Consider the following 23,612-nt stretch of genomic DNA (forward strand, 5'->3'; position numbering starts at 1 on the left):
GGGGACACGAGGGCTGCTCGAGCAGGAGATGAAGACACTGCCCCCGACAGGGGTCACACAGCCAGGACGGGGAAGAACCCACCGCAAGGGCCAGGGCCACAGGGCCACATGTCTCCCCCGCCGAGAAGCACTTACAGGTGACGGGCTGCAAGGGCAGGCAGCTGTGCCGCTGGCTGTTGCTCCCAGGTGAAGTTCCTCCTGGGGCAGTGACCCCCAGGTCATTGTTGCTCTCGGGTCACCCTTCCGGGTCGCACTGGCTTCCATTCAACCTGCCAAAGCAAAGGAGTGTTAACCCTGACACCCTGGCTGAGCTCACAAGCCGCCCCTCCCCGACTCCCCCGAAACCATCCACAGCTCCTAGGAGGGTCTCAAGCTAGTCATCGGGGCCAACCCAAGAGGCCCCGCCACGGGCCAGCATGCCCAGGGCGGGCCTGCGCCTTTCAGATGGGCCAGGCCACTTTGTACTCTTAAGCAGAGCCAGCTACCCACTTGGGATGGAGCTGCTTAGAAATCGGCGCGGGCTCTGAGAAAAAACTCATGGCAGCAACAGACATCAGAGAGAGCTAGTTAGGACTGTGACTCAAAGAGGTCTGGAAAAGACAGTCAATTGATGAACAAAAAATTCCAAAAGGCGGGGCGTTTGGTTGTCTCCAATCCTGCTCAACTGCCCGGGCCGCTCGCCTGGCTGCAGGCGGGGAAAGGCAAACGGCCGGGGTCTGCCTTTAGTTCTAGCTTGATTTTTTTTTAAAAAAAAGAAAAAGAAAAATCGAAAAGCGAAAAAGTCAAAGGAACATTCCCCAGGTACACGACTTTACTTTCAAATGAGCTCTCAACAAGAGGAGGGATGCGGACGAGCAAAAGGAGTTACCTCGAATTACAGGACTATCTCCACATATGAGCTAGCCCAGGGAGCAGCTTGCGTCTCAGAGGTTTCTGTTGGGCGCACAACACTTCTGTCCTCCGAGGGGCTGCAGCTTCCATAGGCTAGCAGAGAACGCTCAGAACTTGTAAAGCAACAGCAGAGCTAGCTAATGAGCCGGTCAGTCTGTGGTCACCCGGGGACCCTGCCTGTGTCTGCTCTCTGGCCTGCTACTAGACTAAGGGGTTCAAGGTCAGCGTCGGGCGCCCGCGTGTCCACCGTCCCTGCTAGGCTGCCCGCCCCATCGAGCCTTCCAGCTGCCACGGCCAGAAGCGCTCCGGGGCTGCCCTGCGGTCCGAGAGCCCGCTCCCGTCACCCACCTGCTTGCCTAACTGGGGCCGGTGGCTGTCGGCTGTCACAGGGGCCCAGCCAGCGTCACTGACCCTGCCTTTCTCCTCTAGCTGTGGCAGCCTCGGGAGGGACTGCGAACCTAGTCCTCTAGCTGCCCTCTCTGCTCAGGTCTGCCTGCCTCGAGCCCCTGCAGGGCGCGTGTGGTGCAATCAAAGGGAGATGGTCAGAGCGAGGTTCATTCAGATGGTCTTTTAATCGGCTTCGTGAAGCCAAAGAAAACTGCGTACAAGAACTCCTTCACCACTTCAGATACAACATTGACGGGATATGCGTACGTCTTCCGGCAAAAAAGGACAATATAAATACACATTTTCAAGAACCTCTCGGGGATGTCTGCAAGTCTACTGTGGGTCCCACAGGACAGGTGGGGGCCCGGGCCGGGCCAGGGCAGCCCGGGTGCTCTGCTGCCGCCCGCACGGTTCTACCACGCTACACTCAGAAACGTGACACCGAGTTGGAAAAAAGCTACAACTTGCTCAGCTTCCGACAAAGAGCAGATTCAGAGTCTGTTCAATCTCAAAGAGAAGTGACTCGGGGCACCCAACTTCATGGGGCCGACCCCACTGAAATGAAAAAGAAAAAAAGCAACACAACCGAAAACAAAAAAAAACAAAACTCTCACAACCCCTGGTGATTTTCTAAAAAAAAAAAACTCTTGGCTCACGGTAAAAAGGTGAAAGTAAAACTGGAAGTGCTCTTCAAAACGTTTTTAAGACTCTTAAAAACTGACAGCACTTCCTTAAAAAGCAAAGTGTAATAACGAGGCCATCTGGGGGCCAGAAGCAGTCAGGCTGTGTTTGACAAGATCAGAACCAATAAGACTACAAAAGTGGGTACAAGGAGGTGTGATCACTACACATTAACGATTCAGCGGAGCTCCCAAAATCTTTAAATATACGGCCATTGGAAGGACGATCTCGAGCAGGAAGGATTTTTACTCGTTGTGTGTAGCTGAGAACAAGAAGCAGGCACAGTGTAAAGGCGCTGAAGCACGCGACGAGAGGCAGCATTCCACTCCCGGCCCAAACCTGGGGGCTCAGCCCTGGGGGCTCGGGAGCGACCAACCCCCCCCATGGCCGAGGGTGGCGGGCACGGCCCACATGCACGGATGCGGCCTGCTCTGGTCGGTGGGCCCTCGCTCTCCCTTTCCTCCTTGGTCAGCCTGGTTTTGCCTTTACGTTCTGTGGCAGAAGTGGCTGCTGGCACCGAAACCCAAGAGGACAGTCTCGTCCCTTACGGGGCAAACATAGTGACCGGGTCTGAGCACTGCCCAGAGGGCACCGAGGCTCACTGAGCTCCCACCACAGGCCCTTGGAGCGCCGCTTACCGTAACTGTCATAGCTGTCTCTGTAGGACCCGCCCGAGCTCCGGTCACCGCAGCTGCCACTCTGACTCCGGCTGCAGGAAGGACACAGTTGAGCGCCGGGGGCCACCTCGGGGGACTCTCACCAGTCCCTGTGCCAGCGTCCCCACAGAGCCTCCCAGGCCCCCCTGCGCAGGACTGCCGCCCGTACCTGCTGTAGTAGTCTCTGGAGCCTCCATAGCCCCCACTCCTGGAATCGAACCGGCTCCCCCCGTAGCCGCGGTCCCCTCCTCCTACAGACGGGACGGAAAGGAGAAGTGAGTGTCAGCTCCTGCAGCAGTGCCCCCACCTTGTCCCTGCAAGTGGCACTCACCTCTGGAGAACCCACGGCCCCGGCCTCGGCCCCCGCGGAAGAAGCCCCGGCCCCCGGCAGAGCCACCTCGGTACCCGCGGGATCGGTTATCAGACGATTTGCCAGCCTGGTCGACCCGGATCTGCCGCCCATCCACAGACTGGTGAACAGAAGTGGACACGGTTAGCCTCTGCACTTCCCGCCCTCGGTTTGCAGCCCGGACCCACTGAACCCCAGAGCAGCCGGCCCTCACCTTCCCGTTCATGGCCATCATGGCGTCCTTGGCATCGTCGATGTTCTCAAAGGTGACAAACCCAAAGCCCCTCGATCGCTGGGTCTCCCTGTCCTTCACGACCACCACTGTGCAGGGGAGAGGTCCGTGGTCAGCACCCAGCCCTCCCCGTGAGCAACCTCACTCAGCCAGCAGTCTGGCACCAGCCTCACCTTCTGAGATCTGTCCATATTTTGAGAAGACCTGCTCCAGTGACTGCTCGTTGGTGTCAAAACTCAGCCCTCCGACGAAAAGCTTGCCTTCATCTGATGCCATGGCGGCCTGTGACAAACATCAGCAAAAGCCTCAGAGGTCCTGCAGGGACTTTGAGACTCAGCGCCTCCCCCCCCACTTTACTTTATACAAATAACACATGTTTCGGGGGGAAACGTTAGGAAACTATTTTTCTGCCCTTTAACCATCCCAAGCCCACACCCAGGACTTAATTCAAACAAATCCTTAATTCCTGTATCACTTTGGGTCTCTGGCCGCTTTTCTGTGTTTGGGCCAACTCCGCTCCCCAGACTGGGGGGTCCCTGAAAGTTGGGGCCACACCGCGGTTCTGCAGTACTCCTCAGTGCTGCCTGGCTGTGGGGCCCCAAAACTCCAGCCACGGGACGCCCTCGTGGGACGTTTAGGGCTGCACCCTGAAGGCAGGTATCGACCACCATCGTCACGGGCTGAGTGCACCTTGGTTTCTGCCCGTTGCAAACAGCGGGGGGCTAACTCCTAACCCGACCGTCGCGGGGCAGGCGGAGTGGCAACGTGCTTGGTCCACTGCTGGGCGCTGTGCAAGCGGGGCGGGGACTCTGCGCCGGGATATCAAAGCGAGGCGGTGCTTATACCGACCCTTTACAGGCTGGTAGCCTCCGCTGAATGGCTCCGAAACACAGGCCAGAAGGCGCCCTGCAGCCACGCAACTGGGACCCAAACTTGGGGCGTTAGGGGTGGCACCGGGGTTGTGTCGCCCTCGCACTACTCCAACGGGAAATCGGGGAGGAGCCCCAGCCTGGCCCCACCCACGCGCGCATGCGCCCCGCGCCACTCCATCCGGGCACTCGGCGCTCCCGCCATTTCGCAGGGCGCAGCTTCGCGCTCGCGGCCGCCATTTTGCGGCGGTGTCCCGCTCGCGAATACCCTGGCCCACGGGGGATGCCCTCCGACCGCGGTTCGGCCCGGTCTCCGCTGCCCCTCGCCGCCGGCGGGGCGGACTACACCCCGGGCCCGCCCCGGCACCGCCCCCGCCCAGGGGCGTGCCGCCGCCGCCCCGCCTCCTCCGGCAGGCCGCAGGCCGCCCGCCGCCCCGGGACCGTGGAGCCGGTGCCGCCAGGGCCCTCACCACTGAGTCGGGCAGGTCCCTGGCGCAGGCGGGAACACGGCACAGCACAACGACCCGAGCCTCCTAACGCACGAAGTGACGGGGGGGTGCCGCCCTGCGCCCGCCTTATGTACTTCTTCGCTAGGCCCCGCCCCCGAGCCCGCCCCTCCGCCCCGTGCCGGCCAATTCGAAGCCCTGGAGGCCGTGGCTGTGCCTCATATTCATGAGCTGGGGGCCGGGCCTGTACAGGCCCCGCCCCCTCCCGCGAGCGGGCGCGGGGCACAGTGTACGGCGGGGACGCGCATGGTCCGCAGTCCCCCGCCCGCGCGCGGGAGGCGGGGCCAGTGCTCGGCGGGGCGGAGCTGACCCACTTCCGCGCGCCCGCCCCCCCCCCCCCCCCGGCCTGTGGCGGAGAACAAAGGGGTTCTGGCGGCTTCTGCCAGTGGCCCAAGCCTCCTGGGAACCTTCTGGGAGTCGCTGGAACCCAGACCTTTGCGGTGCTCCCGCAGTCGGCGACTTACCGACCTCACCCAGGTCCCCACACCCACCCGAGATCCAGTTCTCAGACACCCTAACTTCATGTGAACCCCGATATCAGTCATTATGTACTTGCCAACATAACCGACACCCCAGAACTCTCAGAACCCCAACGCTCCACTTCGTGTGATCCGCCCCAAGGCCCGCCCAAACCCTAACACTGAGGCAACTCCATTTATGTGGACCCCAATATTCTCCACGATCCCAATTCTTCCTGCTTCCCAACTTTGGGTCACCGCAACTTCACCCAACCCAGTTTGCCTACGAATCCCAACCCGCAACCACACCTAACTCCCACCCCAATCCAGACTTGACCCAGTTTGGTGCAGCACCCACACCCCACAGTCACTTGGCCAGACACTTTTTGCATCCCAGCTCTAAACCTCAGGCTGACCTCGACTTGGACTCTCAAACCCATCATTGTGCCCAACTCTCGAGTCTCCACTGCACCCCAAAATTCAGCTCAGCCCCCCATCTCCCTTTCACTGCTGTGCTCCAGCCGCCCACCAGCACACCCAGAACCCACTTGGTTCCTCCCCCTGCATCTTTTTTCTGTCTGGGGGTCCTTGAGACCTCTGCTATTGGAAGAACCAGCTTTGCAGAGATCTTCACCCCCAAGGCTGTTCCTGGGAGCCCCTCTTGTGGTCACCCCTTTCCCCCTGCCCAGGCTTGGCTTACGTTACCTTCTGTGGCCCTGGACCCTTCCATGGGTGGAAGAAGCTAGTGCAGATCCCTGCCTGCCCAGACCAGAGGCCCAAGCTATACCCCTGCCCCAGAAAGTCTTCAAAGGGCATACCTTCTGCATAAAAGTTAGGGGGAATTTGAGGGACTTCCCTGTCTATACAGTGGTTAAGACTCCGAGCTTCCAATACAGGGGGCGTGGGTTCCATCCCTGGTTGGGGAACTAGGACACCGCATGCCGCACGGCGCGGCCAAAAAAGTTAGGGCGATTTGAGAACAGAGACCCCTGTTTTGCTGCCTACCCCGGGGAAGTTCCAGCCCCACTCCAGGCCCCAGACTCGGTGGGTCTAGCTGACGCAGTAGGAACGAGAGCATGGACACTGTCTCCTGTGAAAAGGCCGCTGGGACCCCTCCTCGGGCTCAGGACCCCTTCCCCCAGGCAGCAGCTCATGACTCATGGCAGCCGTGTCCGCACCTCGTCCCCCCACGCCACAGCCCCCCCATACAACTCCCCGTCAGCCGCAGCCCGCTGCTGCGTCAGCCACTCACGCAGGGCGGTTACTAAAAGGAGCAGAGAGAATCAGCATTCAGCTCCCGCCCTCCCGCCGGGGCCCATGCAGGGGGCCTGGGGTCAGGCATGCCCAGCCCAGGAGTAATCCCCTCCCTTCTGATCTGCTCCCCCAGCAAAGTCAGGTCGGCGGCTCCTGTCCCCAGACCAGGCGAAAGGGTCCTTGCAGTCACCGGGGCCCCTCATCACTCTTTGTCCGCCCCCCGTCCCCGCCCTCACTGTTCTGTGGTTCCTAGTCTGCCTTCTCCTGGTTTTGTGAAGTTCTCTGGTTCATTCATTCATTCCACCAGCAGTTATCAAGCGTGTACTTACTACGAGCCTGTTGCTGGGTACGGGGCTCCATGCGTACCCACGACTGTCCTGGGTTTCCATCACGGTGTGGACCTTTACCTATGGATACGTATGGATACCATACCTTTACCTATGGATATCTGTCTCCAGGTGCGCCTGCACCGGACATTGTGTGGGAACTGTGTGCTTGCGTCTCAGATGTGTTACCTGTCTGCGCACCTGTGTTTCTGCGGCTACCGACGTCGGCGTGTCCCTGTGACTCGGTGTGTACCTAGGACCTTGTGAACCCGTGAGGGGCGAGATGGGGGGCTGGTCTCAGGGGGCTGGCACCACCTTCCTCCCTAGAAGGTGGTGCCAGCTCCCTCGGCCGCGACTCCACGCTCTTCCCGCGGACACAAGGGGGAGCTACGGCCTCGCTGTCAGCCTGGCCGGGGGCTCCCGGTCCCGCCCCGCCGTCCAGCCGACGGCCGCGAGCACCAGCGTGGGAGGGGGTTCCCGTCCCGCCCTCAGGCCCGCCCTCGCGTCTCCGCCCGGGCGCTGCGGGTGGTCGGCGAGGAGGGGACTTAAAATAGCCGCGGGCGGGGGCGAGGCTGCTATTCACGGCCGGGACACGCGGTGCTCACCGCCTGCCCGGCGGGACGGGTCTTAGGCCGGAGGTCCCTGTCTGCACACTCACAAGACTCCCCTCCCCGGGCGCCCGCCGAAGACCACCCCCGGGGCTGCGCCGGCGTTGCCACGGAGACGGGGGCGGGGCTTCCTTGCTCCCGCACCGCCCCCTCTGTCCTCCCCGCGGGGTCGGGCCCGCCGGACGCCGGGTCCTCCCCAGACCCCGGCTAATGACCGGGCGGGAGGCGGTAATGAGCGTCTGGGCTCGGGTCGGGCGTGGACGGGATGAAAGGCGCGTGGTGGGGGGGAACCCCGGGGCTGCGTAATTACCGGCCCCTCCCGGCCGGCCAGGAGGGGGCAGGGACGGTGCACCTGGAGGCCGCCCAGCGCGGGCGCGGAAGGGGACCGCCCTGGCAGAGACTCCAGCCCACCAGCCTGGCCCAGATCCCCGGGGCTCAGAGCTAGGGAGGGGGGAAGCGGGGACTGGATGTGTGTGTACGTTGCCAGGTGTGGTGCACATGTGTGCCCGTGGGCAGGGGACTCGTGGGTACAGAGATGGAGAAACAAGGTTTCTGGGGACCATGCCTGTGTGAACATGAAAATGGGGCCGTGTGCCTGTGCACATGGCTGTGGAAGTGTGTGCATAGAGCTCACACGTGTGTGTGTGTGTGCAAACTGGCATGGAGGGGTGTGTGTGCGTGTGCACACATGGAAACATGTTTGCATGGTCATGCCTTATGTGCAAGAACACAAGGGGTTGTGCGTGGACCCCAAAGCATGTGCATAACCAGGATGTGGGATCAGCCGGGGACAGCGCTGCTGCGTGTGCATGACGCGGGGGAACCGGGACTCACAGATCATATGTGCCCATGGCTGGTGGCGTGACTCATGCCCCTGGGGTGGGAACATGCCACGCGCTGTCAGCAGCCGCCGGGGTCTCTAGGGCAGAGGAGAGCTACAGGAGGCCAGAGCCAGGAGGAGGAGTTTAACTTTAACTGCCCCCCCCCACCCCGTTTCCCACCTGCATGAGTAGGTGGGGACATCTGAGATCCCTAGGTGGCTGCCAACTGTGAATTGGCAGGAGATTCAGCTGCCTGCGCCCTGGCCTCAGTTTACCTCCTGTTACTAGGAGGGGTCTTCCTGGTGGAGGGGGACGTGGGAGGGGGCACCTGGGTGGAGCTCCCTGTGACTCATGGCCCAGGAATGTGGAAGCTGCCACTCTTCTGCTCCTGCCCCAGCCCCCATCCCAGAAGTGCAAAGGCCAGGCAGCGCATGGGCCGTGCTGGTGACTGCAGTCCCCACCAACGGCAGGCACACGGGCTGTGGAATGGGACCCGGGGGACATCCGGAGGCCCACACCAATAACATGCATTCATGCAGAGGACATACGTCAGGTGTGTGTGAAACGCCAGGGCCTGTGCATGCGCAGGGACCCCTGTGTGCTTGTGGAAACCCCAAGGCTTGCCTCGGTGGGGGCTGGGGATGCAACCCCCTGGGTTTCCAAGACGGGGGGAGGGCTGAGGTCCACAGCCCCGCCCCAGGGGCGGGAGGAGCTGACCCCCAATGATGCCCTGTCCTCTCCCTTGACCTTGGCCCCATGTACAGGCTCCCTGCAGGCACACAGAGGGGTCGAAGCACCCCTGACTGGGGCTGTGGCATCTCCATGGCAACACTGGAGTGGCAGTCATGGAGAGCACACCCCCCTGGGGCAGCTGCCAGGGGCTCAGGGAAGACACCTGTGTGTGTCCAGGTGGCCGCACACAGCAGTCCCACGTCCTGGCCTCCACACCCAAGCAGGCGGACACAGGTGCCCATGGACCTCGTCCAGCCTTCGATCACCATCCCACCCTGGAGGGTCAGCAACGGCCCGGTGCCCAGCTGTGCAGGTAGGCGGTGTCCGGGCTCCTGTCTGAGCCTAGGGTGCATCATCTGAGAAGTGGGCACAGCAGCAGCATCTCCTGGGGTCAGCGGGGGTGATGGAAGGGCAGCCGGTGACAAAAACACACCACGGAGAAGCTCCCAGTTCTCTGCTGTTCTCTTCTTTCTCCATGTCTCAGGACACTCAGGGAATCGCTGGCCATGCCGGAGGAAGCCCCACTTCTTCTGAGGGCGCACACAGGCCCCTGCACCTGCCCCAGTCCGGTGGCCGGCTCTGCTCGGCTGGGCCTGCAGGCGCGCACGGTGCGTGGGTAGTGTTTGTGGCTGGAGCGTCCGCGAGTTTGGGTGCCGCCTCGGCTGAGCTGCGTCTCTGAGGGTCTGAGTTTGGGCTGCCTGGTGTGACCTTCAATTTTGCGGGTTTTGTCAGGGAGGTCTTGGCCCAGGGTGAGAGTGGGTTTTGAGGGTCACACAGTTGATTGAGGTTGTGGCCCCCAAAGTGTAGCTTGGGGCGGGTTTGGGGGTGTGGGGGCAGTGTGCATTGGGGTCCCTGTGCTGCAGAGCCGGAGCCTGTCACTCAGGTGGGATCGGTATGTACCCGTTGACTGCGGAGGGTGTGCAGCGCGTGTGTGGGACGGGGAGACGGGTTGGTCTGGGTCTGGTGGCGGTAAGAGGCCCTGCGTGGGCGTCTGGGCTTGTGTTGATTTTCCGCGAGGCCTATGGATAGCGTCTGGGGTGTGGGCCGTGTGCAGGGCAGATGTAGCCAGCTGTCTCGGGCCACCGGCTCCGCCTGCCGGCGGGCGACCTCCTCCCCCAGACCCCGTGGGGCCGGCCCCGCCCACATTCCAGAAGAGTTAGGGGGTGCCCTCCCCAGCCCCCGCCCGCTCCCGACCTCTGACCCCGGCTCAAGCCCACTCCCAGCATCCCGGGCACCGAACGCCGCAGCAGCTGGCCCCAGGGAGGGGCGGCGAGGCGGGGGTGGAGGCTGGAATGTGTGCGGGGGGTGAGGGAGGGTGCCCCCGAGAGGGGGCGGAAGCAGGAGAGGGGCCGGGAGGAGGAGCCGGTGAGACCGAGAAGGGAGGAAGATAGAGAAGAGACCTCCAGGGAGAGATGGAGACCCGGACAGAAATACAGACAGGCCCAGAGATCGAGGAAGGCGGAAAGAGGAAAACAGAAAGACACAGGAAAAGAGAACTCAGAGGGAGCAGGGGGAGGGGCACACGTGGGTGGGGGGAACAGAGGCAGCAGGCCTAGGACAGAGTCCCCTCCGAAGGGCAGTCTCCAGTCGTGGAAGGGCCCCAGGTGACAGCGGCCCCGCCCGCGCCTGCGGGCTGGACGATCTCCCATCCCGAGTGACACCGGCGGCTGCCTGTCCTCTGCCCTCCCAGGTCTGGGCGGCCGTGGGTGGGGCCCCAGCACCCTCGGCCGTAGCTCGGCGACTCCCGTTCCCAAGGTGCCTGGAGAGGAGGGCGTTCCCGCCAGGCGCGGTAGGGGTGGCTGTGCTGGGGCAGCCGCCGGGTGCTGGGGATGCCGGAGCTGGCCCCAGCGGGGCACCACTCCCTCTCATCTTCCTAGAGGCCTGGCTCCTCCCTGCCTTCTTCCCAAGCCACCCCTCACCGCGTCCTTTGGCACTTCAAAACCGTGCAGCTTGCCCCAATTACCCATTTGGCCGCCCCCAGGGGACTCTGGCCTCCAGCAGAAAGACGTGACCCCAGTGACCTTCTGTTGCCCGCCCACAGCTGCCTCATCACCCCAGAAGCCAGCACCTGGATCCAGGCCTCCGTCCGGACTCCACACTTTGGTAGCCACACCTGTCCACACCGCCAGCCCCAACCTCCATCAGTCTCAGGGCTCTCTGCCCGCCCGGCTAGCCCTAGGGGCTAACCTCGGACCAAAGGTTTGCTCACATCCTCGCCACCCGGCAAAGGCGACCCTGTTTACGACGACCGCAGCCTGCTGCCTTTTCAGAGTGGACTCCTGGCCACAGCAAAACTGGGCCTCAGCCAGGCAGTGACGAGGACTTCCTGCCACCATAAGCCCCCACGGGCCCCCAACTGTCCCGGCTCCTGGCTTGTAAGCTTCCAGGTGCACAGGGGCGTCTCCAACTGCTCCCCTTCCTCCAATCTCCGAGCTCCCTGCAGCCCCCTTGCCAACCACCACACTGTGACCCAGAGGCCACGTTCAGACAATGCCCCATCGGTCCCTTCCCAGGCTTCTTTAAAGCCCAAGCAGGGCGTCCAGAAAGCTCCTGGGATGTTCTGGCCTTTGCCCTCTCCACCCGCCCCTGCTCCTTGGGGTTCCCATCTCATCACCCCCAAGCCAGACTTGAGGAATCACCCTTTTCGAGTCCTTGCCTTCGCCTTTCGGTTTAGGCCCCCCAAATTGACTTCCCAGTTGTTCCCCAAATGCACCCGCTTTCACGTCTTCAGACATTTGCACACGCCATGCCCCCCACCTGGGGCACCAGTTCCCTCTTCCTATCCTTGGCAAAGTCCTATTCCTTTGGCAGGGCCTCAATCCAAGTGCCCTCCTCCCGCTCCTCGCCCTGCGCTCCCCCCAGCCCGGGGCTCGCGCACACGGGATCGTGGGGAGGGGGCAACAGGCAATGGCCCGGCTTAGAAGGGGGGGTGCACGTGCAGCGCCCCCGGGTACGCCCCCTCTTCCGTCCCGGAGCTGTCGCAGGCGTCAGACCCCTTGGCGCGCATCCCGCCTCCAAACTGAGGACGCGCGGCCGCCGGGGCCGCACGCCTCCGCGCCGTGCCGCGCCTGCGCACTCAGCCGGGCCACGCCGCAGTCCCACCTCCGGGCGGCAACCCCGCGCAGCTATTGGTGAGTGCGGAAGAGGGAACGACGTGGCCACCAATGAGGCGTCCCAGGGGTGGGCGGGGCCTCGGCCGCTCGACGCGAGGGCGGGGGCGGGCGGGGCGCCCGCCCCACGGTGACGTCAGGCCCGGTTCGCGGCGCGTTGCCATGGAAGCCGCGTTTCCATCCCTGCGGGCTTCCGGGGGCCGCCCCCTCCCATTCAACTTTTTCCTCAATGCGGGGAGGGGGCGATGCAGGGCCGTCCCCGCCCCCTGTGATTCCGCGGCCCCTGCCTACTCCGGGCCTCGGTTTACCTTTCCGTGCTGCCCACGCCCACGTGGCCTGGCCTGCTGCCTCTCCGGTCGCTGCACCCCCTTGGCTGGGCACCTCTCCCCTCTCAGCCCCCGCCTCAGGTGTGTGCGTTTCAGGCCTGCGCAGTGGGAAGGGGCCAATGGCCGCAGCACCCAACCGGGGTGGGGTTCTTCTAGGACTCCCGGGCAGGGCTGTGACCCTCGGACCCCAGGGCTGGGCGCCAGGCAGCGCCCTGAGGAGTGAGTTCCCCGGCAGTAGACCAAGTGTCCCCTGCTCTGCAGCGTGCAGACACAGCCCCCGTGATTCAGCGGGTGCCACCATCTACTCCCTCCTTCCGCATCTCCCACCCAGCCCTGTAGCAGCCACCTGGGTCACAGCCCTGACCTCCGGGGACCCGGTGCGTGGGCAGGGGGTTCGACCTGAGCTGTCCCACCCACACTTCGACCCTGCGGTCCTCCGGGCCCGCGGGGACGTTTGCGCCTTTGACCTGAAGGTCTGAAGGGATCAGTCTGACCTGGGCATCCTACCTTCCTGGCGTGGGCGTGCGATGATTTGGGGGTGACTGGGTGGCAAGAGGGACAGAAAGGCCTTAGCAAGCTGCTCCCAGGACACTCCTGGGACTGCACCTGTTTCCCTTCCCCATGGGCGGGACTCCTAGAACTGAGGCTTGGGAGGGCAGGGTCTTGGGGTATAAGAAATCAGCCGGGGGATGGTGGTCACTAATGTAACAATCACCCCAGTGCTCTGGAGCAAACGGTATTTCTCTTTGGGCCTCGGTTTTCTCATCTACCAAATGGGAGGGTAATTAGTTCTCTTAGGTGGCTGCGTTAAGTGAGGAAATACATGTGAAATGACCTTCAGTGTTGTTATGATTGTGTGTCTTTGCCCAGCCCCAAAGTGGATGAAGGTGGGACTCGCCACCTGGCCCGGCCCTCAGAGAGCTCCAGGTGGGCAGGGGTGGGAGATTCAGACCGGGGACGTTCCAAGGCAAAGCAGGGGCACTGGCTAGGGGTGTTCCTGGGTAGGGCACGGCCCGGAGGTTCAATCACGATGGTCAGGGATGGGGAGCGCTGGAATGCAAGGCCGGGCAGGCCGAAGGGAGTCCACGCAGGGCTGGGTGGAGCCAAACCAGGAGGCCTCGAGCGCCAGCCCCAGGCCCTGGCTTGACTCTGGGAGGGAGAGGGGGTGCTCTGGAGGCCTGGCGCCATACCTCAGGGGTGGGGCTCGGGTCAGGGGTCCTCAGGCTGGGCCCCCACGCGTGGGCGGACGGATGGAGCTGCTTCCCCCTTTCTGGGGCTGGGGAAACCGTGGCGCAGAGCCTGCGGCCAAGTCTCCCTGGAGACTGAGTCCCTGGGCTCGCCTGCAGCCCACTTTAGAGCCTAGAACCGAGAGGCCCCACCCAGGGCACACAGGCGGGCAACCCCGTGCCCACACCCTGCAGGACTTCCGGCCTTGGGTACCGGGAAGTAGCCGGCCCCTCCCTTCCCCGCCAGGCGGCTTCCTGCCCACCCTCACCCCAAGGCGGGGAGGGGGCGTGGGAACTGTTCCGGGACGCGCCCCTACCCCCGCTGGGCGCCCTGGGAGCACGTTCCACCTCCCACTCCCTGGGGTGGCGGGCTACCCCAGCATCTAACCCGACCCTCCTGAGACAGATCACCCCCTACCGTACTCAGCCCACTCTGTGACAACCAAGACCACCCCACCCCCCGAGATGAGCAGGCCGGAGGTTCACTTGTGTTTCATTTTCTGTTTATTCCTTGAAATCACGGTGTTTGTGTAGACTTTTTTCTTTTCCAATTTCACGTTTTCATACTGGAAACTCCCGCAAGGTGCTGGGACACCCCACAGCCCGACCCCCCGAGGGTGGGTAATGCTTTCTTGGGGGGGGGCCCTGGCGAGGGCAGAGAGGGGTGGGCGGTTCCTGCCTGGGGCCTCCACCCTCAGACCAGCGGAGGCACAGACGTTATTTAAAAATCGTTAAAAAAAAAACCCCATCAGAACACACATTAAATAGATATCCAAGACAGCGCTTCAAAAACAAACCCGCCCCTTTTTTTTCTTTTTTTTTTTTGGAAAAACGAAAACAAAAACAAAGATCCTTGACCCCTACCCTCTGACCCCTCCCTGCCCACCCCCCCCCCACAAAAAATTTACAGAGCTACAGTTAACACAAGATGTTCACATCTGAAACCATTAACTTTAAACACATAACCGGGGGCAGGGTGAGGACCTGGGGTTCATCTAGGAGGGAGGGGCAGGCAGAGGGCGAGGGGTGTTGCGCAGCACAGAGGGGCGGGGCCAGGACGAGACTGACAGGTGGGGGGCAGGGCCCAAACATCTCCATTATCAGTAAAAAATAAAAGTGAATGAAAAAAACCCTCCACCCCCACTGAAATGGCCCCAGTAAGGGGGGGGGAGGTCTACCCTGGGGGATGCCCCTGGGGCATGGGCATGAGTGGGGAGGGTCCAAATTAGACCAGCAGCGAACCCCCCCCAAGGGGGTTAATGCTACACAGCGTTGCCCCTCCTGGGGTTTCACAGCTCAGCACCCCCTCCCCTCCCCTCCCAGCTGCCGGAGGGCCCCCAGACACAGTCCACAGGCCCAGATCCCTCAGGTTGGGTGGGGAAGGAGGGCTGGGGGCGTCAAGCCCGCCCCCCCAGCCATTGCTCTCCGTATTTTTCAAGAGATTCCCAACCACTATTGGCTCAGTCAGAAAATTAATAGTCTATAAATACCCCAAGCTCAGAAAAACGGGGTGGGGCGGTGGGGTAGCGCTGAAGGAAGTCGCACAGTGCGTGGACGGGGTGCAGGCTGGCGGCGGGCACCTCCCCTCCCTCCCTCTCCTTTCCTGGCAGGAAAAGGTCCCCCACCCCCCACGCACCCCAGCGCACACCGCAAGGCAGGCTCTGGCCAGCCTCTCCCCTGAAACGGCTTTTCTTTTCTTTCCCAGGAAAAAGGAAGATGGAAAAGGAGAGACCAGGAAGAGTATGGATGTGGAAGAGAAACAGTCCCTGGCGGTCAAGGTCGCACCTGCCGAGTTGTTTTAGGGCCAGGGTTTGTGGTGGGGGCCTCTCCTCTCCGCGGCCCCCTTCCCTGTCTGTAAAGTGCATAATGAGGCATCTACATTTTTGACTTCAACCTGAAAAGGGTGGGGAGGGCGGCAGAACGGAAGGGGGGGGCGGCTTCCTTGTCTCCGCTCTCAACCATCTGGAAAGACTGCTACATATTTGGAGCTTGGGAAGGTGGGCGGGAGGGACCCGGCCAGGTCGGGGATGAGGATGGGAGATGGAGGGAGGGGCGGGGAGTGTGAGCCAAACAGAGGAGGCAGGAACCCAAGTCCATGGAGAGTTCGGAAAACCACGGTAGGAAGTGAAATTTCAAAAAAAAAAAAAAAAAAAGGCCGCGTAACCGGGAGGAGGAAGCGCCCCACTGCACCGGCCAGCCGCTGGCCCTCCTGCGTGGGGCCACGCTCACAGGCCACCTTGGGCTGGGGCGATGGACAGGGTTCCTAGGCCACCACGAACTCTGACTTGATGTCGGGGTTCACTTCTGGCTTCCAGACGGCGTCCTCGAAGTCGAGGCCCAAGCCGGCCGCCTCACTGGGGCCGCCGCCTCCCCCGCCGCCAGTGCTGTCGCTGCGGCCGGCCTTGCGGCTGGGCGGCCAGTGGTAGGGGCCCCGGGCGTCGCGCCGGGCCTTTCTGCGGAGCCGTTTCTGCTGGAGCAGCAGCTGCAGGCGCTCCACCTTACAGCGGGTGGCTCGGTTTTCCGTCTGCCGCAGCCGGTCCCCTGCAGAGGAGGCAGTGACCATGACCCTGAGGGCCCCTTGGAGGCCAGACTCCCAACCAAACGCGAGGACCCGCAGCAGATGGGCATCAGGCCCGGTCCAGCCCTCGTGGACGCTCCCTCCAGCGAGTGAGGGGGTCAAGAGGGTCTGCTGAACTTTTAGGTCGTTAATTCCACGTCTGCTGACCAGCGGGCTGTGAGCTCCATGAGGGCAGGGGCTGGCCTGAGCCAGGCGCTGGGGACACGGCTAGCATAAAAATGAGCTGGAGCTTGAACCCTTTAGGCTATTTCTGTGACCCAGGATAGGACTCAGGCTGTGCCTTGGTTTCCCCTTTGAGACCGGGCCTGGGGTCCCACATCACGGTTCTACAGGACTCCGGAGGCGTCCGGAATAACCACATCTCTGTGGTGGCGGGGCGGCACAGGCCGCCCTTGAGCGGGAGGGGAAACTAACCCCCTCCTCGGCCTGACTGGCCCATTCACAGAGGCCCCACGCACCATCTGGAGAAGGTGCCTGAGGGGGGCGAGGAGGAAGTGAGGATGGACCCCCCCCCGGGAGGGCACAAAGATGCTGTGTGCCTCCAGCACACACACTCCCTTCTCTACACGCGCCTGCGGAGCAGGGCGAGTGGCAGCTGGCGGCCCCCTCCCCGCCACCAGTGGCTCAGCTGCTCTGAGAAGCGCACAGAGGGGCCTTGAGAGACCCAGAACGGGGTGGGGTGGGGGCGGACACTCACCCGGGGGCTTGCACAGGCGGGCCTGGCTCAGGGAGGCCGGGGCCGCGGCCGCCAGCTTCTCGCAGGAGGTAGTTTTGGGGGCGAGGTCCGGGGCACACTGGGCGTGGCACCTCAGCTGGGTAAGCGATGGGGGCATGCCCTGGTAGTGCCGCGTGGCACTCAGGAGGTCGTTGAGGATCTGCAGGATGGTGCCGATGTCCCGCCTCGGCCGCCCGCTGCTGTCCTGGCAGTTGGGGTGCAGCGTACCTGCGGTATGGATGAGGACCCCAGTGGTGGACGTGAGGCCTCAGCAGTGCCCGGGTCCCATGTGTGCAGGCGGAACCCCTGGGTGACACGGGCACTCGCACCCACCCATGAGGACACGTGGCCTGCTGTATGGCCAGGCACATGCATGGAGATCCCGGGGAGCGTGTCCCATCCCTGGCGTGGGTCCATGTGACTGCTCGCGGGGCACGCCACGACACCTACCAGAGAAGGTCCCTGAGAAGACCCCCGGGGCATGGTTCACGAAGCTCTCGATGACTGCGCCAGGTTTGCGGGAGCGGGACGTGGGGCTGCCCCCGGCGGCGGACGTAGGGCTGGCACTGGCGCTGGCAGGGGGGGAACAGTCCATCTGCTGATGGGGGAGGGAGGCACATGAGCTTTGGGGTTCAGGGTCAGGGGATCACCCACCAGACCAGCACCAGCTCAGGGTCTGGGGACGGCCCTTGACACAAAAGACGTACCCGGGGCTCTGACGTTCTCCCGCCACGTCCTCCCCCAGACTCACCTCGGGGCAGGTTGCAGAGGCCGAGTGGGAGCGGAAGGAGCCGGCTGTGACAGGGGAGGACGCAGGCGCAGGGCCGGTGGGCACTGGGGGGACGCGGGCGGCACTGGACATTGGCCGGCAGGTAGAGGACACAGGAGTGGTGGTCATGCTGGGGTCTCCACGGGCAGCAGCGGCGGCGGCAGCCAGTACGTGGCGGTGCTGCAGTGGGGCGTGCTGGGCTGCGAGCTGCAGCTGGACGAACATCATATGGTCACCCACGCGCAGCGCCAGGGTCAGCGGCGAGCGGCCCGACAAGAAGTCACTGACCTGCAGAGAGTAGCCCGTCAGCCCAGGGCTCCAGCCTGCGGTGCCCCCAGCCCGGCCCGGCCCGGCCCCCCGCGCTGCGTGACCTGGGGCCTCTCGCCGCCCCTCTCTGGGCTCTGGGGTCCCTGTCGGTGCCACGGATGCTTAAATAAAATGAATCGGTATTTCCGGAAGCTGCCTCCGCCAGCCCGGCCCGGGCTGGGCGCCGCTGGGGGCTGTGGGGGGACAGAGGCGGGTGAGACGGGGGCCTGGCCCGCCCTGGCCAGCTTGGTTCTTTCAAGGGGAAACCGAGGCCAGAGGGGGCGGGGCCCAGCCAGCAATCACTGCCCTCAAAGAACCCTCATCTCACACCTCTTCCCCACCCTCTCTCACCAGTGAACACTGCAGGGGCCTAGCTCAGGCCCCCTCCCAGCTAAGCCACTGGAGCAGAGAGTGGGCGGAATTCCTGGACAAATTCTTGTCCTAACCTTTGCTTTCTCAAGATAAATATTTATCTGTTCTGGGCGGGGCCAGAGGCTGAGGGGGAGGCCCTCTGTGGGCGCTGGGGGGGCCCTGACCGGTTCCCTGGGGCCCGAGTCTCCCATGGCCTCAACACAGCCCATTCAAACGTGAACCTCCAGTCTGGCAGCCCCTTCGCGGCGGGCGAGGGGTGCATATGACCCCCATCTGCACTGGACCCCTCCTCTGGGGCCCGGCCAGTACCGTGCTCTCCCCGGGCCAGGATGGGGCGGAGGTTTCTGAGAAGTGACACAGGCCGCGATGACTCAGAACCACCCCCTCCCTGCTGGCAGCGACTGGCGTAACCTTCCCTGCTTGGGGGCCGTGGGGAGAAGGCAAAGGAGGCGGGCCAAGCGCAGCCCCCACCCCGCAGTCCCTGTGCACACGCCCTCCCCAGCCCCAGAGATGCCCTTTGCAGGAAGGGCCTGGGGTGGCTTCCCAAGAGCAGCTGGAGTGTCCCCCCCACACTCCACCCTGCAACTTCCTCCCAGGGGAGGGTGAACGGGCAGGCATGACTCGGTGCCAGGAGGAGAAGCAGCTCTGGGAGCCCAGTCACTCCGCCCAGAGCCTCCCATCTCCCTCCTGACGTAGACACCCTGCAGCGGATGTGAACCAAACACGCCCAGGGGCCCCCTGCCAACCACAGCCCCCCCCAGGAGCAGGGAGCTCAGTTCACATCTGCCCCAGGAAAGCACACGCCAGCCCCACCCGGCTCCAGGGACCCTGGCTCTCCCCCCACCCCACTGCTCCTCCTGTCGGCAGACCACCCAGCTCCTGGGTTCCCCCCCCAACTCCTCCGCGCCAGCCGGTTGGTGAGGGCAGGATGCTACACGCCGGGAGGGGGCAAGGGCCTCAGGGCAGGAGGAAGGGAAGCCGCTGAGCAGGTTCCTGAGGCCGGGAGCCAGCCCAGCCCAGCCGGGGAGGCCGGGGACCTGCCACCCCCACCCTGGCAGCGGGCGGATAGCTGAGGCCTGTGTCACCCTCCTGGGAGGAGGGCCCCGCTGCCAGAAAAATGAGGAAAGGAGGGGGAAAGAAAAAAGAAAAAAGCTGCAACAAAACCGGGAACCCAGTGTGGGCCAGCCCCAGCCTTCCTCCTCATCGCCCTCCCGGGCGCTTACTAAATATTTTCCTAACATCCTGTCTGGTCTGTGCTGGCCCCAGGGGCTGGGCGCCCCCGCCCCCTCCCCTTTTTGGGGCAGAGAACAAAGGGCAGAGGGAGAAGGGGGAGGGGTGACTCCCCACCCCTCGCAATGGGGTCACAGAAGGCGGAAAGAGTATCACCCAGTCCTATCCCTCCCCCATCAGAAATGTTAAAAAGGTCGCTCTGGGGAAACCGCAGTGGGGCCGGGGGAGAGCGCCTCAGCAAAGCTGGTGGGGCTGGGGACGCAGGCCTGGTGGTGTGGGAGCATGGGCCAAGGTCACCCCGCAGGCAGGCTTGTGAAAGCTAGGCCCCCTCCCCCATGGCGGCCACCGTGGGAGAGAAGGCTCTCAAGGTCAGGTGGTGAGTGCTGGGGGGGGCGGGGAGGAGGAATAGGAAGCTGGGTGACCAGGCCAAGCTGGCACGAAGGCGGAGCGGCGCGTCCCCTCCCCTCCTCACAGGCCTGCTGGGAGCACAAACAACCCCCAGGCTCTCCAGAGTGGCCGGGCACTGGGCCTGCTGCCCCCAAGGGCCAGGAGGGGGCCGGCGCGGGTCTTACCTGGGTCTCAGTCAAGCTCTCGAGGGCCTGCATCACAGACTGTTCTGGCCTGGAGGCCTGAGACTAGAGAGAGGAAGAAGAGACCCTGAGGACGCACCCGAGCCCCGGGGTTGGGAGGGCCCCGCTTGACGGGTGGGGTGGGCGGCCCTGAGGGGAAGGGGTCCAGTGCATGACGGGGACTGTGCTCGAAGGGGAGGGAACTGCCTGTCAGTGTGGGGCCTGGGGGCGCACTGCCCCAGCCATTTACCATGAGGCCCGCCTCCACGGTGGGCACGAGCGTCAGCTTGCTGCCATCCCCCACGCCGAACTCCTGCAGCTTCCCCGAACTGAGCCGGCTGAGTGGGGAGGAAGGAAGAGGGTGAGGCTACACCAAGACAAGGCAGGGGCTCGGAAGCGGAGTCCGTGGGGGAGGGCTGGGCTCGTGGGGTAGAGACAGGCGTCCATCACCCCCGCCCCTTGTGGCCTCCAGATCCAGAGACCTGAGTGTGTGCGTGCCTGAGGTCAGACCCTGGGAGCCCCTGCTGACGGTGCAGACCCCTTCTTCCAAGGAACCCCAACTCTGGACTGGGGGCACTCCCTCTGCGCCTCAGCGAGGCACGTTTTTCACCATCTAGGCCTAGCTAGCCCCTTGGCACCTTCCCCCCACCCTGGGGCCGCCCCCCTGTAATTCAACCACCGGGGCCTGGGCTGTCCCTGCGGGACAAGCGCTTAGCCTTTCCGGGCTTTGCCGGGCGGGCCTCCCCTCCTCCCTCCCTCCCTCCCTGGCGCAGGCCGCCGCCGCGGCCGCCGCTCAGACAAAGGAGACCCTCCCCCTCCCGCCCCTCCCCCACCGGGGCCCCTCCGCTGGGGATGGACACTGCGTGTCCCCGGAGGCCCGCGGAGGGAGGGCTCCCCAGCCTGGAGGCGATTTAAACGGCGGGGGGGGGGGAGGGGGAGACTGCGGGAAGCGCTTGGTGGCGAGAACAAAGGGGGGCAGAGAGACGCAAGTGGGGGGAGAGGCAGCCAGACGCAGAGGGGGCCGCCGAGCAGATGCGGAAGCCGGCGGGTCGCAGGCAGAGGAGGCAGCCGCCGCGCCCCCCACCCCCGTAGCTGGGACCCCCGCGCCACCCGGGACTCCTGCCTTCCGGTGGGGGACGCCGCCTAAGCCCGACCCGAGGCGCCCTCGCAGCCGCCTTTGTGCAGCGACCCCGGGCGGGGGAGGGGGCCAAGACTGGCAGGGCCGAGCAGAGGGCGCCCGAGAGCGCGCGGCGCGCCCCCGCCCCCCGTCTGGCCGCCCCCTTCCTTCCCCGAGCGGCGCGCTCTTTGTTCCCGCCTCGGGGCCGGGGCCAGAGGGGGCGGCGGGCCCGGGGGGCGCGGGGGCTGGGGGCGCGCGGTACCTACGTGTCTTTGTGGAGCAGCGCCAGGCGCTCCTTGGGCACTTTGAGGCGTTGGGACAGCCGCTTGCGCAGCCCCTCCACCGTCTCGTCGGGGGGCACCGACAGCTCGTAGCGGGTGCCCGTCGTGCTGTGGATGGCCAGGCTCATGGGCGCCGTCTCGGCCGCCGGGCCCAGCTCGCAGGCACCGCCGGGGGCACCGCGCCGGCAGCTCCGGGCGCCGCCGGGCTGCGGCTCCATCCCCGGCCCGCGCTGGGGGACTGGAGTCCGCGGGGCGCCGCCAATTCTTGCCGCGCCTCCGAGCAGGGCGGGGGTCTCCCCAAACAGGGGTCCTCGGGGCCCCTGAGGGCGGGGGGCAGCGCGCTTTCCCTTCGAGAAGGTCCCAGGAGCGGAAGGCGAATCAAGAATCAAAAATCCGAGTAGCGCTCCGGAGTCGCGTCGGCTCGTCGGGGCACCTTCCTGGGTGGGGACTACACTCTCAGCTCCTTTCAAGGGGTGCGGGCGCGGGAAAGGGTCCCGGAGGAGAGGGCGCCGCTCAGCCTGCCGCGTTCAGGGCCGTCTGCCGCTCGGGACGAGCTTCTCCGCGCGTCCCCTCCCTTAGCAACAGCCGCCGCCGCCGCCGCCGCCGCCGCCGCCGCCGCCGCCGCCGCCGGAGGATCTGGGGGTGAAAGTAACAAGAAAAAAAAGTTATAATGTATCAACGTCCCGAGGGGCGGGGGCCTCCGCCCCCTCCCATTCACTACTTACTCCGCCGGCCCGCGCCGGCCAATCAGCGCGCGCCGAGCTCCCAGTAGGCCACACGGGCCGGCCAATGGGAGCCCCCGCGGCACCGCCCCACGTGCCCGCGTGGACCCGCCCCTCGCTCCGCCCCTGTCTCGGCGGCCAAGCGGAGCGCGGAGGGGGCGGGGCCAGCTCCGCTCTGGCCCGCCTCCGCGCCCCCGCCCCGCCGCGGCCATTCATAAGGCCCGGGCCCGCAACAAAGGGCGGGCGGCCTGGCCCGGGGGGCGCGGGGCGCAGGCTTGGGGCGGTGCGTTGTGGGGGAGGGCAGTGGCTCCGCGCCGAAGGAGCAGGAAGCCGGGGCCTTCCCCCAGCGCCGATCCGGGAAGCCGCCGCGAGCGGAAGCTGGACGCGGTCCCCGCGCCTCGTGGCCGAGCCCAGGCTGGGGGGCTCGCGGGAGGGTCGGTCCGGGGCGCCCCCACCCGTGAGGCGTGAAGCCCCGGCAAGGGGTGGAGCTGCGGGCGGGGCCTGCACCCCCGTGGCCGGTGCCGTGGTGACGTGGCCGGTGCCGGAGAGGCCCTCCCGCGCCGGTGCCACCTCGCGTCCCACCCCAGTCCCGCGGGTCGGGCCCGCTTCCCGACTCGCGCCCGCCCGAGCCGTGACGTGACGCGGCGTCCCCGGCTGCGCCCGCGCGCGCCGCTCGGGGCTGCGGTGAGTCAGCAGCGCCGGCGCGCCCTCTGCCGGCCCCACCTGGGAGCGCTGCCCGGAGACCCGGGGAGGGGTCGCCGAAGCCTCCAGGGACAGGGGGCAGTCCGACGGGACTGCGGGCGTTGTGGGAGCCTCGCTAGGGGCATGAAGCCTCCAAGTCAGGAGACTGGGGCGTCACAGTCGGGGAAACTGAGGCCGGAAAGGCAACTAGCTCAAGGTCACTCTCGGGGAGGGGGAGTGCCCGGGGGGCGGGGCGGGGGCAGAGGTCCCTCCCGGGCTGTGCTGGCTGCGCCGAGTGCCTCCCACTCCACGTCCCGGGGGGCTTCCCAGGGCTGGAGACACCTTTGAACACTGCCTGCTCAAAGAACAAAGAAAAGTGGGGCACCCTCAAGAGCCTAGAGTGGGAACCCCCTTCCTCGGCCCGCGAGGTCCCGCCCCCCACTCACCGGGAGAGGCAAGTCCGAAGTCCCAACTGTCCTGAGTGTACCCACGTCCAGGGCGAGTGCGCGGTGGCGGAGCCGGTCTGGGGCCGAGCGGGCGGCCCCCGAGCCTTTATCCGCGCCGCCTTCCCTCGGGGTGGAGTTTGGGCGGCCAGGGGGCGGGGGGCCGGGCAGGCGGTGACGCAGGCCGGCCCCCGCCCCTGCCTGCCGGCCAGGGCCCTGGGGTGCCGTCGGGCCTGGGCCACTCGCCCCCTAAATCTCGCATTTTAAACGGGGAGGGGGTGGCGCTCCTTGAATGCTACGAACCCGGGGTCACAGTCGGCCGCGTTGACCACTCGGGCGCACCCGCACTCCGGCCCGTGCTAAGGGGTTTCGGGGTGCACAGCTGAATTCCCTGCCC

The 23,612-nt window shown here is 65.0% G+C and overlaps 2 protein-coding genes across 5 annotated transcripts; both read right to left on the reverse strand.

Annotated features, from left to right (window-relative positions):
- Positions 1-1,444: 1,444 nt before the first annotated feature.
- Positions 1,445-4,621, reverse strand: CIRBP (cold inducible RNA binding protein). The gene is made up of 7 exons (XM_060094754.1): positions 4,536-4,621; positions 3,370-3,478; positions 3,179-3,285; positions 2,947-3,085; positions 2,785-2,866; positions 2,598-2,668; positions 1,445-2,221 (listed from the first exon to the last, which is right to left on the reverse strand). The coding sequence occupies exons 2-7, from the start codon at positions 3,470-3,472 to the stop codon at positions 2,205-2,207; spliced, it is 519 nt and encodes a 172-aa protein (XP_059950737.1). The 5' UTR covers positions 3,473-3,478; positions 4,536-4,621; the 3' UTR covers positions 1,445-2,204.
- Positions 4,622-14,862: 10,241 nt separating this feature from the next.
- On the reverse strand, positions 14,863-23,329 carry MIDN (midnolin). 4 transcript variants are annotated; one of them, XM_060094757.1, is made up of 9 exons: positions 23,219-23,329; positions 21,355-22,005; positions 20,222-20,309; positions 19,975-20,037; positions 17,866-17,994; positions 17,477-17,782; positions 17,176-17,320; positions 16,708-16,953; positions 14,863-15,973 (listed from the first exon to the last, which is right to left on the reverse strand). In XM_060094757.1, the coding sequence occupies exons 2-9, from the start codon at positions 21,585-21,587 to the stop codon at positions 15,696-15,698; spliced, it is 1,488 nt and encodes a 495-aa protein (XP_059950740.1). In that variant the 5' UTR covers positions 21,588-22,005; positions 23,219-23,329; the 3' UTR covers positions 14,863-15,695. The 4 variants fall into 4 exon arrangements, with proteins under 4 accessions (XP_059950740.1, XP_059950739.1, XP_059950742.1 ...); XM_060094756.1 differs by having other exon boundaries at positions 17,176-17,323; positions 23,219-23,326; XM_060094759.1 differs by lacking the exon at positions 17,866-17,994 and having other exon boundaries at positions 23,219-23,324.
- Positions 23,330-23,612: the final 283 nt, after the last annotated feature.

Source organism: Mesoplodon densirostris, chromosome 3, assembly GCF_025265405.1.
Source record: "Mesoplodon densirostris isolate mMesDen1 chromosome 3, mMesDen1 primary haplotype, whole genome shotgun sequence".
NCBI lineage: Eukaryota > Metazoa > Chordata > Mammalia > Artiodactyla > Ziphiidae > Mesoplodon > Mesoplodon densirostris.

Excerpts from the sequence above, each read along its gene's own strand:
- CIRBP (XM_060094754.1), bottom strand. The coding sequence starts at position 3,472 with ATGGCATCAGATGAAGGCAAGCTTTTCGTCGGAGGGCTGAGTTTTGAC. Across the intron at positions 3,286-3,369 it reads ATATGGACAGATCTCAGAAG|TGGTGGTCGTGAAGGACAGG; the intron begins GTGAGGCTGGTG and ends TCCCCTGCACAG. Across the intron at positions 2,669-2,784 it reads TCCAGAGACTACTACAGCAG|CCGGAGTCAGAGTGGCAGCT; the intron begins GTACGGGCGGCA and ends TCCTTCCTGCAG.
- MIDN (XM_060094756.1), bottom strand. The coding sequence starts at position 21,587 with ATGGAGCCGCAGCCCGGCGGCGCCCGGAGCTGCCGGCGCGGTGCCCCC. Across the intron at positions 20,310-21,354 it reads GCGCTGCTCCACAAAGACAC|CCGGCTCAGTTCGGGGAAGC; the intron begins GTAGGTACCGCG and ends CTCCCCACTCAG. Across the intron at positions 17,783-17,865 it reads GGGGCGGCGAGAGGCCCCAG|GTCAGTGACTTCTTGTCGGG; the intron begins GTCACGCAGCGC and ends TACTCTCTGCAG.